The sequence below is a fragment of the Leptosomus discolor genome, chromosome 23 (genome assembly GCF_034619465.1).
Source record: "Leptosomus discolor isolate bLepDis1 chromosome 23, bLepDis1.hap2, whole genome shotgun sequence".
Classification (NCBI taxonomy): domain Eukaryota; kingdom Metazoa; phylum Chordata; class Aves; order Leptosomiformes; family Leptosomidae; genus Leptosomus; species Leptosomus discolor.
Window position 1 is genome coordinate 8,911,606 of NC_141413.1, and position 18,255 is coordinate 8,929,860.

Sequence of the window (18,255 nt, forward strand, 5' to 3'; positions counted from 1 at the left end):
TTTTATCGTGAGGATGGGGTGTTTTTCTAATTGGCCAGCTCTGGTTCAAACAGGAATTAACTCAGGGCGATCCTGCAGCCATGACAACAGGAGTAACACGGTCACAAGGGTCTTTTCTGCAAGTGTGTGATCTCTTGCCATAACTTCGTACCCCTCTGCTTGCCATCTTTACCTGATAGCTGCTATTTAAATGAATGTACATATCTGTACAGCAATAGGTCTTTGGATATGGCAGACGCAACTCGTGTGTGACCTCAGCGACTGTTTGGTGCACGCGCATCACTCGCATGGCCGGGTGACCGGGAATGCCGGCAGCAGGGAGGCGGGAGGGCTGGGGTGAGCGAGGGAAGCTCCAGGAGGGCGAGGGAGGAGGAGGAGGGCTCCAGCATCCCCGCTGCAGAGGAGCGAGACCGAGCCGCCGTGTCGGGCTGCATGAGGTCCAGGCGGCGGCTCTCCCGCCACCCACCGCATCACTTGAAGACGGACGGAAACGTTGGGCAGTCAGGAGACTTCATCTTCTTCATGAACTTCTTGAACTCTTTGTTCTTCTTGTCCCACTTGTAGATGGCTGTCAGCAGGTACTGGGTCTTCACCTGGCGGCCCATGATGAGGAAGTAGTGGCCAAGGTTGTCCAGCTGATGGCAGGGACAGTCAGCCCCGTTCTTCAGGAACAGCACCAGCTTCTTCAGGTTCTTCTTCCGGATGGGCCCCAGCTTCAGCGCCTTCCTCTTCCGTGGGACAATCATCTTGTCCCCATTCTCCTTCTTCACTTCCTTTATAGTCATCTTAAGCGCTGAAAAACAAGCCAAAGAGAAGGGAAAAACAACACGACTCCTGAGCGGCCTTCACTGGCACAAAGTCTCTGCTAAGCGGGGCTGGGGGCAAGGGGGCACCAGTGTCCCCACCCCAGGATGGCAGCAGCGCCCTGCCCAGCTGCAGACAACCAGCTCCCCACGTCCCCCTGCTCCCCTCTCCACGACATTGCCCCCGCAATGCCCTGGGCCGCCAAAACGGAAAACCTCGCACCCGAAGCAGAGCCATCCCCGCACCCGGGAGAGCATCAAGGTAAAACACCAACATCTCTGTTTCCCTTCCCCCCAGGAAAGCAGGCCGGGTGCTTTTTACTTGAGAGGGAGACTTGTTCAGCTGGTGATACGCTCTTTGCTGGCAAAACGTTAGCTGAGTAAACAAGGTGATTTCCCTGCTCTAGACGCATGGAGAGACTATTGAAAGGGCCATTTAAAAGGTCAACTTGGCTTCTCAAGCATTTGTTTGCAGTCACTCCCGGCCCCTAGGTGTCTGTGAAACAAGTTTCCAAGCACCAAACATGTCTACATCCAAGTAGCAAAGCGCCGTGACAAGCAGCCAGGTCTGCAGGACCCATGTGCAGGAGGCAGAGCCACACGGAGCAGCCACTCGCCTGCACCTTCCCCAGGAGAAGCAGAGTTAACCTGACACAACTTCCACAGAAAAGATTTTCCTCTTGGGGTTCACCATTTTCACGAGTTAACTGCAAACCTAAAAAAACCCAACAAAACAACTAACGTTCCTTTGCCACGACCATGAAGAGGAATTCAGTATACAAGGGAAAAATTATGAAAATGTGTTGTACATTAAAGTATCACTTCTGTGCCATTTGGCTCTGCTTTGTTTTTGGGGAAAAGCACACATGGACAAAAATTACTAACATATTTCCATCATTTAGGAGTTTACTTCAGAGCTGCAGATAACCAGCGCTCGGATAGGTGATTAATTGTCTGCTGTCCCTTCTCATTTGACTCTCAGAGCGCATGCAGCAGACAGCATGCAGGAGCCTCTGGCTCTGGCAGGGAGGTGGGTCCCCGCAGCATCGTTCCTTGAAGTCTTACTCTGCTGGAGCTTGTAGCAATGAACACACGTTGCTTTCTGGATGGCAGCTCTGCTCACCGTTCCAGACACAAATGGCAGCAGGACAGCATGATGACAATCCCAAGAAGGCAGCAGAGTCTCTGTATTACCCTCACGCTCCCAGCCACCGCACTGGCAAAAGGAGTAGTGGTATTTATCTGCCCATGTGCCAAAAATGGCTGCTGTGTTTGCCAAGAGCCCTGTCGTGTTACACCGTCACTGTACAAGAAAGTATTCTAGGACTGGAAACCTAACTGAAATTTTCATTCCATCTGTTTTCCAAATTCAGGACGTTTAAGGAGCTAAAGAGGCTCAAGCTTTAAGGAGCTAAAGACACTGAACCAGATCAATTTGCAACAAATCTGGAAAATGAAGCAAGTAGTTTTCAAGCAGCTCTAAGCTCCATGACATTAATTGCGCAGCAGAAGCATCATCCCTCAATGTGAATCTCGATTTCTTTATCTGTTCTGACTTTGAACTCTTGCACTAAGCACAGTGGTTGGCAGTGCAGGAGGAATGGTCTAATACCAGTAACAAGAGACTTTTTCAAAATGGTGTGTTTGCAAATTGCTTTGCTTTGATCACTGCAAGTTTAGATCCTTGTTGCTAGAGGAAGAAAACAATCTGGCAGCTAGTAGAGGTGCTGTTCTACTCCAAGTGTCATAGTCTATGGAAGAAGGTCTGGTAATCCTGTGCCGTGGGAGCTCACAGCTGCTCCCTTCCCTGCACAGCAGCAGTTATCTGTTCACAAGCCAGCAATGCAGGCTCAGGGAGCATGGGAGCTGCCCAGATGAACCATAAATCCAGACGTGAACTAAAAACTCATCCAACCCTCGCTCGTGCAAAGCAGTGCACAGAGCCAAGATCAGGTAACACCAAGGAGGACCAACGAGGAGGCTGACCAGGGGCGCAAATACTTTGTGTAGGACTCTGATCTTCCCAGCAATGATGCCCTTGTCACCAGGAACAGAGGGAGTTTGCAGTGCTACCCAGGTAAAATGCAGCCTGGCTCAAGGACTACCAAGTTTCAGCTGCCTTACTGCAGACTAAACAGTCACATGAGAGAGAAAAAAAAACAAAACAGACACACCCACCAAAAAGGCATTATAATCACTACTCAGTTTCCACCTCGTGCCAGTGGCCTGGCTCCCCAGTCCCCGCTTGCTCCCCTACTTGGACCACGTTCCTTAAGCTCAGACCCACTTTCTGGGTGAGACTCCCGGGCACAAAAGGCACGTTTCACAGCAGCGAGGCCAGACACGCAGCTCTGGCATTTTCCACGCACATCAGCAAAGCGCTGCCCGAGGGCACATTCGTTCCCAGCTGCACTCCCAGCTCTGAGCGCACACCACCACGCAGCAGGAGGCAGCTCCTTGGGTTGTGGCTTTCCTAAAACATAGAGGATTTGGCAGGGGGGACCATCGTGTGACTCGCCACGGCTGCAGCTTGCCTGGCATCTCCCGGCCCCAGGAACACCACCGCCCCAGCAGCGGGCGGGCAGCAGGGGAAAGGCTCGAGAAGGATGGATTGAATCTTGGCTCCAGGATCCGACTGAGCTGCCAAAGCAAACAGCTTCCTCCCTGAGAGCCCTGGCTTTTCCGCTCCCCCCGCGCCACACCAAATCTGTCTCGGTGCCGAGCGGGAGAAGAGTCGAAATTGCCTCCGAGACCCCAGGGCACGCTTGCTTCCACAGACTAAATCTTCAGCCGTTGCTGCCAGAGGGGAGCTGACCCCAGGAAGACACCTGGAGGGTTATTCATAGCGCACGAGCATGGGCAGCCTTCCCAGCCCCACAGCTGCAGCCTGCCTGCGCCACAGCCACGGGACTGCCCCAGCATCGGCTGCAGCACTGACCCATGGCACCCCACACGCCGCAGCAGCTCTGTGTCGCTGCAGAGCAAGCACACCAGCCACCAGCCCGTCTTCCCCTTTGCTCTCACATGATACACACACGCTTCAGCACAACCTCTTATCAAACCCGTGCTCCCTAACTGCAATCACATCTCCTCACCTAACACACTCAACACCTTCCACTCTCGCCCAAGCTCCTGCTAATCAAAGCATCCACCACATTCCTGCAGATGCTGGCTGATGCGCTCCCGTGGAAAGGCCCTCGCTCCTGACACTGTGAGCGCCCCTAGACAGACGGCAGCCTCGGAGGCTGCAGAGAGACCATGCTCCCAGCCATGCCATGAGAGAGGTGATGGCACAGGAGCCCCATTCCCTGCTGTCCCAGCAGCACTGACTGGCAGCTGCAGCCAGGACCACCCATAAAACCAGGAAAGCCCTTTCCAGCCAGGCATTGTCTCAGCTCTGCTTGTGACTTCGCCAGCACTGCCAAGATGCAGTGCCGGACCCGGCACAGCACGGTGCCAGGATTGCAGCCCCTGGGTGCTGGGGCAGGAGGTGAGCAGCATCGCCAGGGATGCTGCACACCCCTCTGGGACATCCATGCCCACAGGGACGGGGACAAGGATGACCCTCCCCACCCCGCAGGGCTGGCCAAGCGGGAGGGTCTCCCCTCCTCGATGAATGCGCCCCAGGGCCATGAAGCCGACTGCTCAGGGCAGAGGGGGGCTCCTGCATGGCACAGGGAGAGGTTTTACTTCCATGCAATATGTGGTCCCAAAACATCATCCCTGTGAGTGCTGCTGGTACGTCTGCTCACAGGCAAGTCATGGCAGGAGACTTCCAGCACAAGTCTGTGTCCAGCCGCCCACTTCAAAGGCTCTTCCCAGAAAACACAGAAGTGAAAGCATTACTCAGGCTGGGAGAGAGAGAAAAAAAAAACCACCACCACAAAGGCAGATTTCAGGATTTAATTTGGGATGAAACAGCTCTCAGCCACGTTGTGTTTACAATGGCAGAAATCCTCCCGAGGTGCTAAACCCGCCCTTGCCCTTGCTCAGCCCCAGCACCAAGAAGCTGGTGTCTGCCCAGGCATGAGCACTCGCCAGTGCTTTGCCTCAGCTGGGAGAGCCGGTGCCGCAAGTCCAGCACAGGCACAGACCCTCTCGCCAGACCCTGCCCACTGCCACAGCGAGCTGCCAGCACGAGAATTAGACAGAGCTGCACCACCCCTGAACAGCGCAGACTCCTGCAAAGAGCCTCCATGCACCAGCCGGCAGCTACAACCAGCTTTCCCCCAGCATCCTTGCTCCGGATGCAACACTGCAGCATCAACCCACCCTTCCTTCTCCCAAGGTGTCACCCAGCGGGACCATGCCACCAGCAACCACTGGAGTCAGGAAGAGCATGGGCAGCCTCATCCCCTCTGAGGTCCTCCTCTCCTGTGGCCCCAAGCCACCTTGCGCTTCCCTCTGGATTGCTCCGACTCCGGGATGCCCAGGGTGGACACCAAGAGGGACAGCAGAGCTCTGGATATGCAGCTGCCCCATCACCAGCCACAGCTCCCATTTGCCAAGGGTCAGACACCAGCCCAGGGTTATGCACCCCGTTAGACCAAGCTACAAATTTGGCCCCAACTACAAACAGCTTGTATCAGATGGCAGCATAGCTCTGCTATCTCTAATACAGAGAGAGCAGGGAGTGCAGGAGATATAAAAATGTCTTTTTTTATTACTACTAATATGAAACAGGGTATATGAAAGTGTTTGCTTACTCGGAGTGAAATTACTCTTGGCAGCAGCAGCTCCAAGAGCAGCAAAGGCCCCACAGAGCTGGTTGGGGTCCAGCCCGACAAAGCACAACTCGTGTTTCATCACCTGAAACAATTCTTATCAATGTCCCTACAGCTCCAGCTTTCCAGTCCCACCCCCAGCGTGCGGAAAGAGGAAACCCAGTCTCCCAGGCAAACTGGGATCACAGTATTAGTACTGCCTGAGAGCAAAGCACCCTCCTTCCCTGATACCAGCGCCAGGGCTCAGGTGCCCTCTCCACGTCTGAGGACCGTGCTGTACCAGGGGCAGCTGCAGGTTGAGACACTTGAGCTCCTGCACCCTGCTCACTGCCCACCACCACATACCCACCGTGACTGTGCCCCACAGGCACCTCCAACCCCTCTTCTTCAGCACGCAGAAATCTGGGACCAGGACACCATCTCTGCTGTTCTCCTGCCTGCATGGGCCAGGGCCCCACTCCAGCACCTCAGAGGCAGGGAAGTGAACGTGATAGAAGGGAAAGTTCTGCTGTTCCTTCAGCCTCATTGCTCCTTCCTTTACAAATCACTCAGAAGGAGGAAACCTGCCAGAAGACACATTAGGGCTGTAACAGGAGAAGGCTGCAGGCAAGGAGCTGTCAGTCACGGGAAAAAATAAACAGCACATATTGATTGTACTGCAGTCTCCAGTGCAGCAAGAGCCCATTCAGCAGGATCCCCTCAGACCCCTGAGAAAGGGCAGAAACAATAAATAAAATCACCAAGAGAAACAGAGAGAGGAATGAACTCCAGGGCCAGCCCAGCCTGCACGAAGAGTAAGAAACAAACCCTGGCTGCAGCCCAGGGAGGCTGGGGGAGGCGGCTGCGGGGGCACAGGAGGGAGATCTCATGCTTCACCTTGCATCCATCGCTGCCCCCAGCATGCCAGAGCTGCATGAAAATCTAAACCACAGCTAGCCCACACATACCTGGCCCAGCCCCCCACGCTGGTCTGTGCCCCAGGACGGGGTCCCTGCACCTTCACTGACACCCTCTGCTCTGCACTCCCGCAGCCCCGCTCCAAGCCACGGGTGATGCTTCTGCTGCCTGCTCCCAGCCTTGGCACCCAGGCAGGCAGACATGGAGCAGCACTCACACTCAGTCAGAGGTGCAACAGGACCTTGCTGCGTTCTGCAGGGACAGGGGACCGCTGCTACGGCAAGCAACTGAGCAGCAAAAGAGGTGCAATGCTGGGAGCTGCACACAGAGACGCTGGGTCAAAAATGTTCCCCCTTTCCTGGGGGCACTTGGCTGGTGCTCCCAAGAGAGGAGGCAGCTCCTGCATGCTGTTGAAATAAAGAAAGGAGTGGCTAATCTCCAAGCGCCTCCAGCAGTGCCGACCCAGGTCCCCTCTGCCTACAGGCAGGACAGCCACAGCAGCAGGCAGACAGTGCCGAACGCTTTGCCGGGGGTACGGGAGCATGCACACCGCTCTCACCACACGGCTATTGCATGGCGAGCCCCAGCCAGAGCCGTGTGGACAGCAAAACACACTGCCGCCCCAGAGCCATCCTGCTCTCGGAGGAGCTGCCAAGCTGCTGGCAGCGCAGCAGGGAGCAGAGCTGCCCTGAACCAGCACCCAGGAGTTCACATTCCCTGCTGCTCAAACAGATGCAAGCCCAGAGTCCTACTGGCCCACGAGGCTGGTGGTCTCCTGGCACCCCTCCAAGCCCCAGCACCTTGTCCAGGGCACTCTCCTGGGCCAGGGAAGAAAGGTCCCTTTTCTTTACAGTCTTCCTGTGTTCGCAGCTGGATGCAGCTCTCTTCCTTCACTGTCCTCAAGATGGACATTGCTCCCAGGGCTCTTATACAGCCACCTCCCACCCTGGCATGGCCACACATCCGTGGTGGGCAAAGTGCTCCTTGTGTCTTGTCTGTAACAAGCCACTGGGATGTAAGTGAAACCCACAGTAATGTTACTGGGGGAAGAACCAGCACAGGACCCACCAACAGCTGCCCCGTGCAGCACATGTTATTTTAAAGATTTATTGTACGTGTCTGGCTTTGATGAGTATCTGTAACCTGTCAGCTGCCGGTGTTTACCTTGGTGGATGTGCATGAGAAACCTCAGTCTGAAGGGCTGGGAGTTTATTTTAGAGCCAGATAAACAGCTCTCCTTGAGAAATCACCCCATGACAGTAACCCCCCAAGACTAAACAAAGATCCAAGGGCCAAGCACTGTGCTTTGAGAAAACTTCATGAAGTCAATGCCTCCTCCACTGGCTGCTCACCACAGCTGGGACATCCCCAGGAGCACCCTGCATGGCCTTCCCTTGTAGGGCACAGGTAAGACCCTTGCTCCAGCTCCCCAGCTGGCTACAGACTGGGCACATCTGGAGGCAACACTACATGCACCCAGGACCCTCCCGGATGGGGAGGAAAAACACAGCAACAGAAGGAAGAAAACACCAAATGCAGCTGCGTGAAACCTACACCACTGAAAACCCATGCGCATGAGCTTCCCACCTCGACTGAGTCTGGTGACCGGGAGGAGCAGAGGAACAGAAGTGCATCCAAGACACAAACAGCTTTCCATTGTGAAGACAGAGTGACGGTTCACATGCAACAGACACCAGCTGTGTCCTGCTCACCTGCCTTTGGACTTCTCTACAGTACGGGGGTCATCTTGTTTTCAAATGAAAAACTCCTTCCTGAGACAAGAGAAAGCAGGAGTGGGAAGGAGGAGGAATGGGAGCAACTGCAGCATCAGCAAGAGCTCTGACACATTTTAAAAAATAAAGTGACACATAGGAGCTGTGCTGATCCATCGAACAAAGAATGATCCCAAATTCCTTGCAATGGTCAGAAAAACCACCAGACCCTGCTTTGGCAGAGAAAACAAACTACTTTATACAAAGCTGGAGAAACATGGTGATCTGGGTGAGTCAGGTGGGTGCACCAACGCAGTTATGATACCTGACATTACAACTAAAGCGATCCCAAGAGCTCACAACAGCCAGTTCAAATCTAGATGTGTTTGTGCAAGCTGCTGTCACCTGGACAGGGGCATAGGGCACTCGGTGACACCACTGAGCTCCCTGACACAGCAGAAAGGGACACCTTCATTCAGCCCCTGCGTCAGAGCAGAGCCCCTCCCGGTGACCCATCCCCACCACCCCGAACCACAGCAGGAGGAAGGCTTCTGTGAAAGCCATCACAGCTATTTTGGATTGACTGGGGGTAGGCACAGGGGCTGAGAGCTCCTCTACTTGCTGCTCCTCTGCTGCTCACGGTGCACAGTAACACCGTATCTGGCCACTCACCGCAGCCCTACCCAGGGACCCGCCTGCTAAGAAATATTTCCATCCTCTGGATGCTGAACCACACAATTTCCCAATAACCAGCTTACTCTGCGGGCAAGCCAATGTCTCAAGCCCCTCCGTGGAGGCCGTGAATACTTCTGGTTTGGCCTCTGCTCCCCGTTGTGTAACTGTCCCAGAGCACAGGGAAGATATTTAGCGGCAGAGCTGATGACAAGCATGCGGTTAAACTTGTGTTTCCCTTCCCAGCACTTGCCCACCAGCGGGACGCCACTTCGGCTTGTTCCTCGCGTGCCTCCGGGGAGGCGACACATATCGCGGTGACCCAGGACAACGGAGCTGCCGCTGCCACCCAGCCAGTGCCCCTCACTCCTCCTCTGGGATAGATGCCCCCAAGCCCAGAGCCCCTGGACCAGGGCAATGCCTCTGCATCACTGCGACCCCCAAACCAGGTGCGCCGGTCCCAGAGGCCGCTCGCTCCCTCCAGTCTCTCCCCACAGATGCAGTGGGGCAGGGGCAGCTCCTATTCACCTCTCATCTGACGCCTGGCCGGGGCAGAGCCGAGCACTCCGGCTCACCCACCTCCAAGTGAGCCCAACAGTCGGGTGAACAGCACATCCCACTCCCCAGCCAGGCTGTGGCACCGAATTCGTGAGTCCGTTATCTGACCCAGCTACAAGTATGCGTATTCCTGGGAAACCATTATACGGGTGTTCCTGTTGATGCTTTTCCCAGTTAGAAAAAGTCTGTGCTGAACTTAGGACTTTCAGCATACCAAATCTGCAGGAGAGTTGAGAATTCATTTCCAGCAGAAAGGGTAATACGCCAGCACGCAGAGCAGGTTTGGGTTTGCATAGTGTGCTCTGGCACATTCAAGTGCTAATCCCCGAGGAATGCACACCTTGTTCAATATGCTTTAATAACCTTCCGGGACAGCTACATACACCAGCAAGGATGTCAAAACCAGTTAATTCTGGGTTTGATCTGAGAAAGCTAATATTTTTCCCTGCGATGCTTTTTTTTAAAATTAAGTTCTGTTTACCTATGATTGTCTGACTCACCCACTCAGTCATAATATATTTAGGGCACAGCTTTCAAGTAGCTCTGCATTTTTTAAGCTCATTGCTTGGCCCTAGCTAGACAAGGACTGGCTTTGGGTTTTTACACCTAGACTTGACAAGAGCAGCACAACTTTGCTAAAAAGAAACCCAGCGATACAAGCAATCTGGGGGAAGGAGGAAGCTGGTTTGCTCCTTCATGATTGCAAGCAGAATAAGGGTCCATGCTACGCCTCTTTCCTGCAAGCACACAAGAGCACGGGAACACCAGGGTTAAGTTATGAACCCGACCATGTTCACCAAAAAACAGGCACTGCCCCTTCTGCCCCATCCCCAGACTCCAGACCGACACCATCTGGTTCTCGGCTCACAGCCGGGGCTGACGGCAGCAGCGGGGCCTCACAGCCCGCAGCATCGCCACTTCGGTGGGTGATCCCACGCACGGGGGCCTCGTCCTGTGCGGCATTTCCCCAGGCAGGGCAGGAGAGATGCTCAGCACCGCAGCTGGGGCAAGGCCGGAGCGCAGGCACTGCTGCAGGACCCTGCTGTCCCAGCCCCATGTACATTAGGCTGCAGGAGCCGGACATGTCCTGGACACGTTCCGGACATGTCCAGTCGCGTCCCGCCTTCGCGCGCCGACACTGACATCTAGAGGCATGCTCGCCTCGCCTGGAGGAAGGACCATGGCTGCCTGAGGGCGACACAGCCACATCGGCCACAGGGCTGGCTGCACCGCTCTCAGAGCGGGCAGGGAAACGCAGTGGTCCAGGATCCAGCCCGCACAGGAGCCACACTGCCCTGAGCCGCCCAGGGAAGCCTCCCCGTACCCCCAGCACTCCTCCTTACCAAACTCGCTGGCACACAGGTGCTCCACGATGGCCTCCGACTTCATCTCGTTGTCACAAGGGGGACAGATCGTCGTTCCTGGCAAGAGGAGAGAAGAGGTGGTGAGGAACCAACCAAGAGGCACCGCAGAGCCTGTCAGACCATTGCCCTCAAGGAGGGCACCCTGCCACGAGGTCCCAGGTCCCAGCCCCATGGGTCGACACCCTGCCAGGGGTCCGCTCACAAGGCAGCACTGGCCATGGGCAGCCTCCTGCCAGCCCCGCTCCAGCACTGCCAGAAGCCCCAAGGCCAGGCACGGGCAGGGACAGGCAGCTGCCAAGAGCGGGAAGAGAGCGCTGGCAAGGAGAGGGGTTTTCAGGGCCAGACACTCAGCTGAGGCGAGCCACTCGATGCGCGGCATGGCCCACAGCCTGCTGACGTTCCCTCCCCGCGGTGGGCCAAGGCGGGCACACAGTGCCCAAACGCTGGCATGGCAGGAGGACGGTGGCCAGGGACAGCTCACGCACCGAGGGGCTGCCCGGGCCAGGAGCCGTGCCAGAGCCAGGCAGGGGCAGTTCAGGACCTCAGCACAGGTTCCCCTCGGTGCCGGGGACCACCCCACAGGCTGCCCAAGCACTGCACAGCCAGCCCCTGGCCTGCCTCCCTCCCACCCTGCCCCGGAGAGGCACTGGTTGGCGATGGACCTGCACAGCATTCATGTGCGCCGCCCCCCTCCAGAAGCCCCTCCGGCACGATCTTAAGAGTGGACATCTTCTCTTTTTTGTTTTCGACCTGACTACACCCCGTGGGCCTGCAGGGCAGCCCCACAGCTCCAGTGGAGGAGAGCCGGCTCTGCTTGTCAGCCACTGGCAGCCGACATCCTCCTCTTGGGAAATGCCAGCCCTGGAGATTTCATTGAGATCCATCCCAGGAGGAAAGTTCACTTCACCCAGAGAATAAAAATCTGTTTCCAGGTTCCTGTCTCCAGCCGGAGCAGAGACCACCCAGCAGCACAGACGCAGATTTGTCCTACTGGTGGATTAATTTATTGAGCTGGGAGATGCTGCCTCTGTTCCCAGTCCAGAAGAACGGAGGGCTCTTTCCCACACAAGGGAGTTATTCTCAGGGACAGCACTGCAGCAAAACATCTGCTGGTCCCTGAACTCACCCCCTTCCAGCTCTCAGCCAGGCCAGTGAAACCCGCATCATTGCTGGACAGAAACAACAGAGAGGTCTCCCAGCAAGAGCAGTGCAGAGCCAGAATGGCTGGCGAGGGAGGCACGGCCACGACCCGCGCCAACCGGAGTCAAGCCTCCTCAGTCACAGATGCCCCATGTGGTTTCAGGCAAGACATTTGTTTTCTGTGACTTGTTCTTCCCCTCTTGCCCCCCCAAATCTCTTCTGTGCCAAATGCCAATTCCTGGGGTCATGCACCATGTCTTTATTAATCACACACGCAGAGCAACTGGCCTCCCAGTCTCCCCAATGTGCAAGGACAAGGCAACGCTCACAGCACCAACAGCTGACTTAGTCCCACTCCTGGCTCTGTACCTGCAAGAGCTGCCCGTCACCTGGGTAACTTCCTCTTCCAAAACCTTGACCTGTGATTGCCACTTCTACTGTCTTAACTTAAGGTGAAGAAGCCAGCCTTTGGGGACGTGATGACGTCCCCAACACTTTATTTTTAAAATCAGCAGTCAGAATATTTCCATCCAGGCTGCACATTTAATGAGCTCATGATGAGGGAGAGGGGATGCTCGCAGGAGGGTGACAGCCCCAGCCGTCTGTCTCTGCTGCAGTGCCAAGAGTTGGTTACTGTGCTGGGGACCACCCTGAGGAATGAGAGGGGGTACCTGCCACGCATTAGCTCATCTCCGTACATCCCAGTGTGCAAAGCACTTTGATCTGCCTCAGCAGCCAAAACGCACACTAGGAGACTGGCTGAGCCTACATGGGCCAGACAAACAACGTGAAAGACACCACTGCATCCACCCTACAAGCTTTCCAGGCAACCAAAGAATAAACCTTCCCGAAAATGGAAAATAAGACTCATTGTTTCTTGGTGAAAACACAGGCTTTGTTCTAGCTGTGCTACAGCAGCCCCTGGAAACGCTCTGGCACACCCAGGATGGCAGGGACCCCCGCCTCACATCCACCCCCCTTCCCACCAGTGACACAGCGCGCGTCTGCCAGCCACGCCGCAGGCACATCCCGTCAACGCTCCTCTAGCTGCGAAGAAGATGCTTCCCTGCGGCTCTGCTGACGGCCCAGGCAGGGCGAGCACTGCCGGCCGTCCAGCACAGCACGACCAGCAGCCTCGCCCACACGTGCATCCCTGCAGCAGGGTACAGCCCCCAGCACGCCACTCTGTGCTGGCAGGACCTCCACAGCCCCACAAGTGGCAGCAGGCACCCGCTGCTCACCACAGCGCATGCCAGGCAGCTCCACGTGTGGGGAGCATCCTCCAGCCCTGCCTCCCGCAGCCCTGCTGCAGCAGGGACATGCCTGCAGGGCTGCCAGGGGACACTATCCTGGGCCGAGGGGGAAGGGAAATGCTCCTCTCCTATGGGACACGCCATCACGCCAAGGTCAGGAACACAAATGCCAGGGGCCTGACTAGCTCCCACACAGCTCTGCACCCCAGGAAAACAGTTTCACAGAGCCACAGCTATTCCCAAAGTGCCTGCCCTCCCACCCCTCCCGAGGCATCACGGCCAACCTCTTCCAGCCCACAGTGCTGCCCAGCACCTCACCTTCCCCTTCCCACGCTGAAGAAGCCAGGCTGAAGAAGCCAACAAGAAGCCCAGCCCAGCTTCCTGGCTCAGGCAGTCCCTGCTGCGGCGGCCCAGAGGCAGCCATGCCAGCACGCACCCGGACAGATTGCACCTTATGGTGCCCCACCACAGCTGCCTGCCTCCTAGCCTGCTGCAGTTCAGCTGGGGCCCACCTTCTGCAGTTGACAGCTCTGCTCCAAGCACAACCTTAGCCTGCTTCCAGCTCGCTCTTCCCTGCTGACCATTTTCTAACGCCTGGCTTTGGAGCCGGCTTACTCCAGGGGAAAGAGAAGGAATGTGTAATGCTATATTAATCTGCAACTCCCCTGATGCATCCTGTGGGCCTGCAGGCTTTACCGCCCCGTGCTTAAGGAGAAAGGAATTCATCAGGTCAGCTCTTTGAGAGGCAGAAACAAATTCCAATTTCAAGGTGTTAATGGGGAAAAATACTGAAAGGGCTCGTTCTTATTAGTGCCCAGAGAAAAGGGGGGACACCGCTGGGTTCTGACCCTCTTTGAGTCAACAGGAAACACACCCCAGTGCCCGAGACCAAAAGGGCTCCAGGAGCTGGCGCTCACGAAAACACACACAAAGTGCAGACAGGGTCTCCCACGGCAGAGCCCCGGGCGGAGGGAAGGACCCGGCACACAGAGGGGCGAGGGACGAACGCAGCGGCACAAGCGCGCCTGCCCAGAGGCACCCCTCATCCGCAGGAGGCAGCAGCATCAGCAGCCAAAGCGCTGGGCACCTCATTTGGTCTGGCCCCTGCAGGCCACGCGCGGATCTTCTGCGCAGTGCAGGGGCAGAAGCACCAGCGCAGGGGACACGGCTGCGTTGGTTTACGTTATGGCAATGGTTGCTACTAACTTTAAGTTTGCTCTGTTCACTCTAAGCTGTTTGGGGCAAGAGCGTCCCAGCACACGGCATATGTGGCACACGAAGCTTCACCAACCAAAGGTTATTTGTAGGAGAACACACGCCAGATCTCTGCTGCAAACCAGCGTCAATGCCATGAAAGCTGGCACACCTAAGGGCAGCAGGACCGGCCCAAATTACCAGGCAGGGCTGGCCTTCTCACCTTGAAGAAGCATTTTCCAGCAAGACTGCTTGTCCCCTCACAGAAAAGTGCCTCAGACAGTGAGACGTGCACAGGGAGCTCAGCCTGACACCTCTGGAGCTGCTGGGGCTCAGCTACAGCACGTGCAGGGTTTTCCTCTTGAAAGATGAAGATGGCTGTTTATACTTTTCCATTGAATGCTGAAGAGAGTTCACATTTGCACAACAATTCTAAAGACTTGCTCTCTGCAAACATCCTTGCAAACAAATTGCTCATTTAAAAGCGCTTGGGACATTAGTTTTGGAAAGCCGTTTAACAGCCAGTGGTTATCTAAGTGGCTGCAATACTTCCTTGCAATACTCATGCAGCTCCGATTTACAGTTCACTCGAAGAACGAGTTCATACACCCTAAAGCTTGTGCAGATTGAGGCCTCTCTGTACCCAAACAGGACCAGCAATAGATTCACAAAGGACTCAAACCTAAGCTGATGGAATTCCTTGTAATAAAGTCTCATTAGGATGCCTGTAAACGACCTCATGGTGCCCAAATACAGTGCTGATGGGCACATTAGCAACACTAAAAGAAAGCGGTAATGTCCCACCCCAATGCTGCTGTCAAGGCAGGTCTGAAAGGTGATCAGAAAGTTAGTTGTTAAACTACATAAGGGAAAACTTAGCAGATGCTGCTCATCTAGAAGACTGTTCCCAGGTCTTGGGTCATTAGTGTCTCTAAAATGAATGACCTGCAAACAGCTCAAACTCTGCTTCAGACCTTCGAAGGGGCAGGTCTACAGCAAGCAGCTCAGACCAGCTGCCCCAGGAGCACGCTTGGCTGCAAGTCGCTGGGGGAATAAAAGCGACCTTTGTACCCGCAACATAGGACGCGACTGTGGTCTTGACCAAGGGTCTAGGTTCACACAGGACAGATGATTTTAGAGCCTTCCTGCAAAACAAAGAGCTTCCTCCAGCAATTGCATCAGTAAGCGCAAGCCACGTCGGGGAAACCAGTGTGGCTGCGCTGCTGTCAGCACTGCCGGGGAGAGGCTGGGTCCCCGGGATCGAGAACAGCCAAACTTCACCCTCTGGTGTGGGCACACGCTTCACACCCCCATCTGCCTCCGGATGCCACTGCCACGGCACAACAGAGGCTCCCTGTACAGCTCCAGAAGGTGTCAAGCTCAGTGTTCCCCGCTGCCTGCCCCCAGGCAGGCTGCCTGCCCCGTCCTGCTCCAGCCATCGCTCCCCACTTCCCTCTGCGTGCCCCTGCACTGGCTCCTGGGGACACCCCCAGAGCGTCACCCTCTGCTGCAGGATGCACCTCCTTCCTGCCCCGTAACTGAAGGGCTCCCTGAAGGATGAGTCCCACTGGGACAAGCAGGATAACACTGCACAGACCCCCGGCAGGCTGGGCAAGGGCTCCCAGCCGAGCACGACGTAAAGCCTTTGTAAAGGTAACCGCACACAAGCGGCTGCTGCAAAGGGCGACCCTCCCTCCAGATGAGCTCCGGACGCAGCACAGAAGACACGGCAATCGCTCAGCCCCACGTGTGGCTCCCTGGTCCCTGAGCTCCTCCCAGGTGCCTGCACTATATCCCCCCGAAATCGAGAGTGTCCATCCCTCTCAATGAAGCTCTGGATGCAGGAAAGCATCACACTTTCATAGCCCTCTGCCTTCTCCCTCTACAAATATCCCTCCTGTCAGCCTTTCAAAGCACTCCAATGCAGAATGCTGAAGCCACACCCGGATATTTATTTATTTTAAAAGTTTTCAGCAGCAAGCCAGCCTCATTGCAACTTGCACAAACAATCCAGTCTGGCACCAGACCTGCCTCACCTAATGGAAAAAAGTAAGAACCACATCCACCTTCCCCAGTCATTCCTTGACAAGCCTCTCGCCGCTTGCCGGCACACAGCCCACCTGAGAAGGCAGGGCTGGATTTCCAGTGCACACGCAGCCACCGGCTGCCCAGCCTCTCACCCCAGGGCTGCTTGGGAAGCGGGGTACTCTGCCAGGATTACTGCCACTGCTTACTCTGGTCAGGCAGTGCTTCCTGCCATGGGGGACCACATGTCCTACTGCTGCCAAGAAGAGCCCGGCGGGAGTCAGGCTTGGGAGAGAAACTGCTGCCAGGGCAGTGCAGTACCCAGAGGACAGAGGGTCAGAGCCCTGGTCCCTGAGGGGCTGGACCCCAGCCCCGGTGCCTGTGTGGGGATCGGAGCAGCTGCGCATCTGCCGTGCCCCAGCACCATATGCCCCCGGGCTCAGCTGCGGGATAGAGGTGAGGAGCTGGCAGAGTGTCCTGTCTTCCTCGGGACAAGAGCGCTTGCAGAGTGCTCAGAGGCTGGAGAAGGACCTGCTGCTGAGCAGCAGCATTCAGGTGAGCCTCCTCCTACCTCAAGACACCTGCCCAGTGCCACATAGCCCCTCCTGGGCTGACACCTGCCCCATCAGCTCAGAGAAACGCGCCAGGAGCAGAAATGCAGCACCAGTCATGCCTTACCTTTGGGCCTGGAGACCTCGGTGGCATTGGGAGCCGTCATGGCAATGCAGACATCGTCCTGGGGAAACTGGTCACACTTGAGCATCTCAGGCCAGAAGAAGCCAAAGAACTGCATGACGGGCTCGCAGGAGTCACGCACGGCCTCGCAGAGCCAGCGGCACGGGTAGACGGGCCGGTCCAGGCAGACGGGCGCAAAGAGGGAGCAGAGGAAGACCTGGGTGCCCATGTGGCAGTTCTTGTTGAGCAGGGGCACCCAGCTGCTCGCCTGGTGCTTCACCTCGGCCATGGTCTCATGGTCCAGCAGGTTGGGCAGCACCATCTTGTCGTAGCCCACGCTGTGGCAGAGCCGCAGGTCGGCGGGGATGGCCACACACTGGTGGGGTTTGGCGTAGAAGCGCCCGCCCGGGTAGGGGCCCAGGTCGGACTGGTAGCTCACGTAGTCGTACTCGCTGGCCCCGCCGCACGCCAGCAGCCCGGCGGCCAGCGACACCAGCGCCCGCAGGGCGGCCCCGCGGGTCCCCCGCACGCCGCTCATCGCCGCGACTGCCGACGGTGGCCCCGACGGCGCCGCCCGCCGCTCCCCGCCGGGCGCCGGCTGCCGGCGGCCGCCCCCGGGGACCCTCCCCGCGCCCTCACCGGCCCCCTCCGCTGCGCCCTGCCCGGAGCCCCGACCCGCTGCCCCCCGCTCGGTGCCCGCTGCCGGCAGCTACCCCCGCCGAACGCCCGCAGCTGCTGCCGCCGCCGCCGCCGCCGCCGCCGCCGCCGCCGCCGCCGCCGCCGCCGCCGCCGCCGCCGCCGCCGCCGCCGCCGCCCCGGCCCCGGCCCCGGCCCCGGTCTGGCCCCGCCGCGCCGCGCCGCGGGTTTGTGAGCCCCCGGCAGCCAATCAGGGCAGCGCCGCCCGCCGCGCGCTCGCCCGCCGGTGTCAATCAACGGCCTCGGCAGCCAATCCCGACCCGCCCTGGCCCGGCCCGGCCCGCCCGTCTCCGCCGGGGCGGGCCCCGACGGCGCCGCGCCTCCGCGGCTGGCCGGAGACCCGCGGCCCGGGGGCGGCCCGGTGCGGGCGCTGGCGGCCTGCGGCGGCTCCGGGGACTGCGGCGCGGCCCCGCCGGCCCTGCGCAGCCCGGCCTGCCCGGTGCCGGAGCGGGGGCTTCCCCGCGCCACCTGCAGCGCGGCGGGAGAGGGGCCGCGGAGCGCTGGCCCGTCGGGGTGCCGGGAGGGCGCCGTGCGCGGCCGGC

At 57.6% G+C, this 18,255-nt stretch overlaps 1 protein-coding gene across 1 annotated transcript; it reads right to left on the reverse strand.

The window, feature by feature from the left end:
- Nucleotides 1-470: 470 nt before the first annotated feature.
- SFRP1 (secreted frizzled related protein 1) lies at nucleotides 471-17,555 on the reverse strand. The gene is made up of 3 exons (XM_009959674.2): nucleotides 17,021-17,555; nucleotides 10,710-10,787; nucleotides 471-793 (listed from the first exon to the last, which is right to left on the reverse strand). Exons 1-3 carry the CDS (start codon nucleotides 17,553-17,555, stop codon nucleotides 471-473), a joined length of 936 nt encoding a protein of 311 aa, XP_009957976.2.
- Nucleotides 17,556-18,255: the final 700 nt, after the last annotated feature.

Coding starts and splice junctions, on each gene's coding strand:
- SFRP1 (XM_009959674.2), bottom strand. CDS start 17,555: ATGAGCGGCGTGCGGGGGACCCGCGGGGCCGCCCTGCGGGCGCTGGTG. Junction 10,788..17,020: donor CGAGGTCTCCAGGCCCAAAG/GTAAGGCATGAC, acceptor TCCTCTTGCCAG/GAACGACGATCTGTCCCCCT. Junction 794..10,709: donor CCTGTGTGCCAGCGAGTTTG/GTAAGGAGGAGT, acceptor CTTGTTTTTCAG/CGCTTAAGATGACTATAAAG.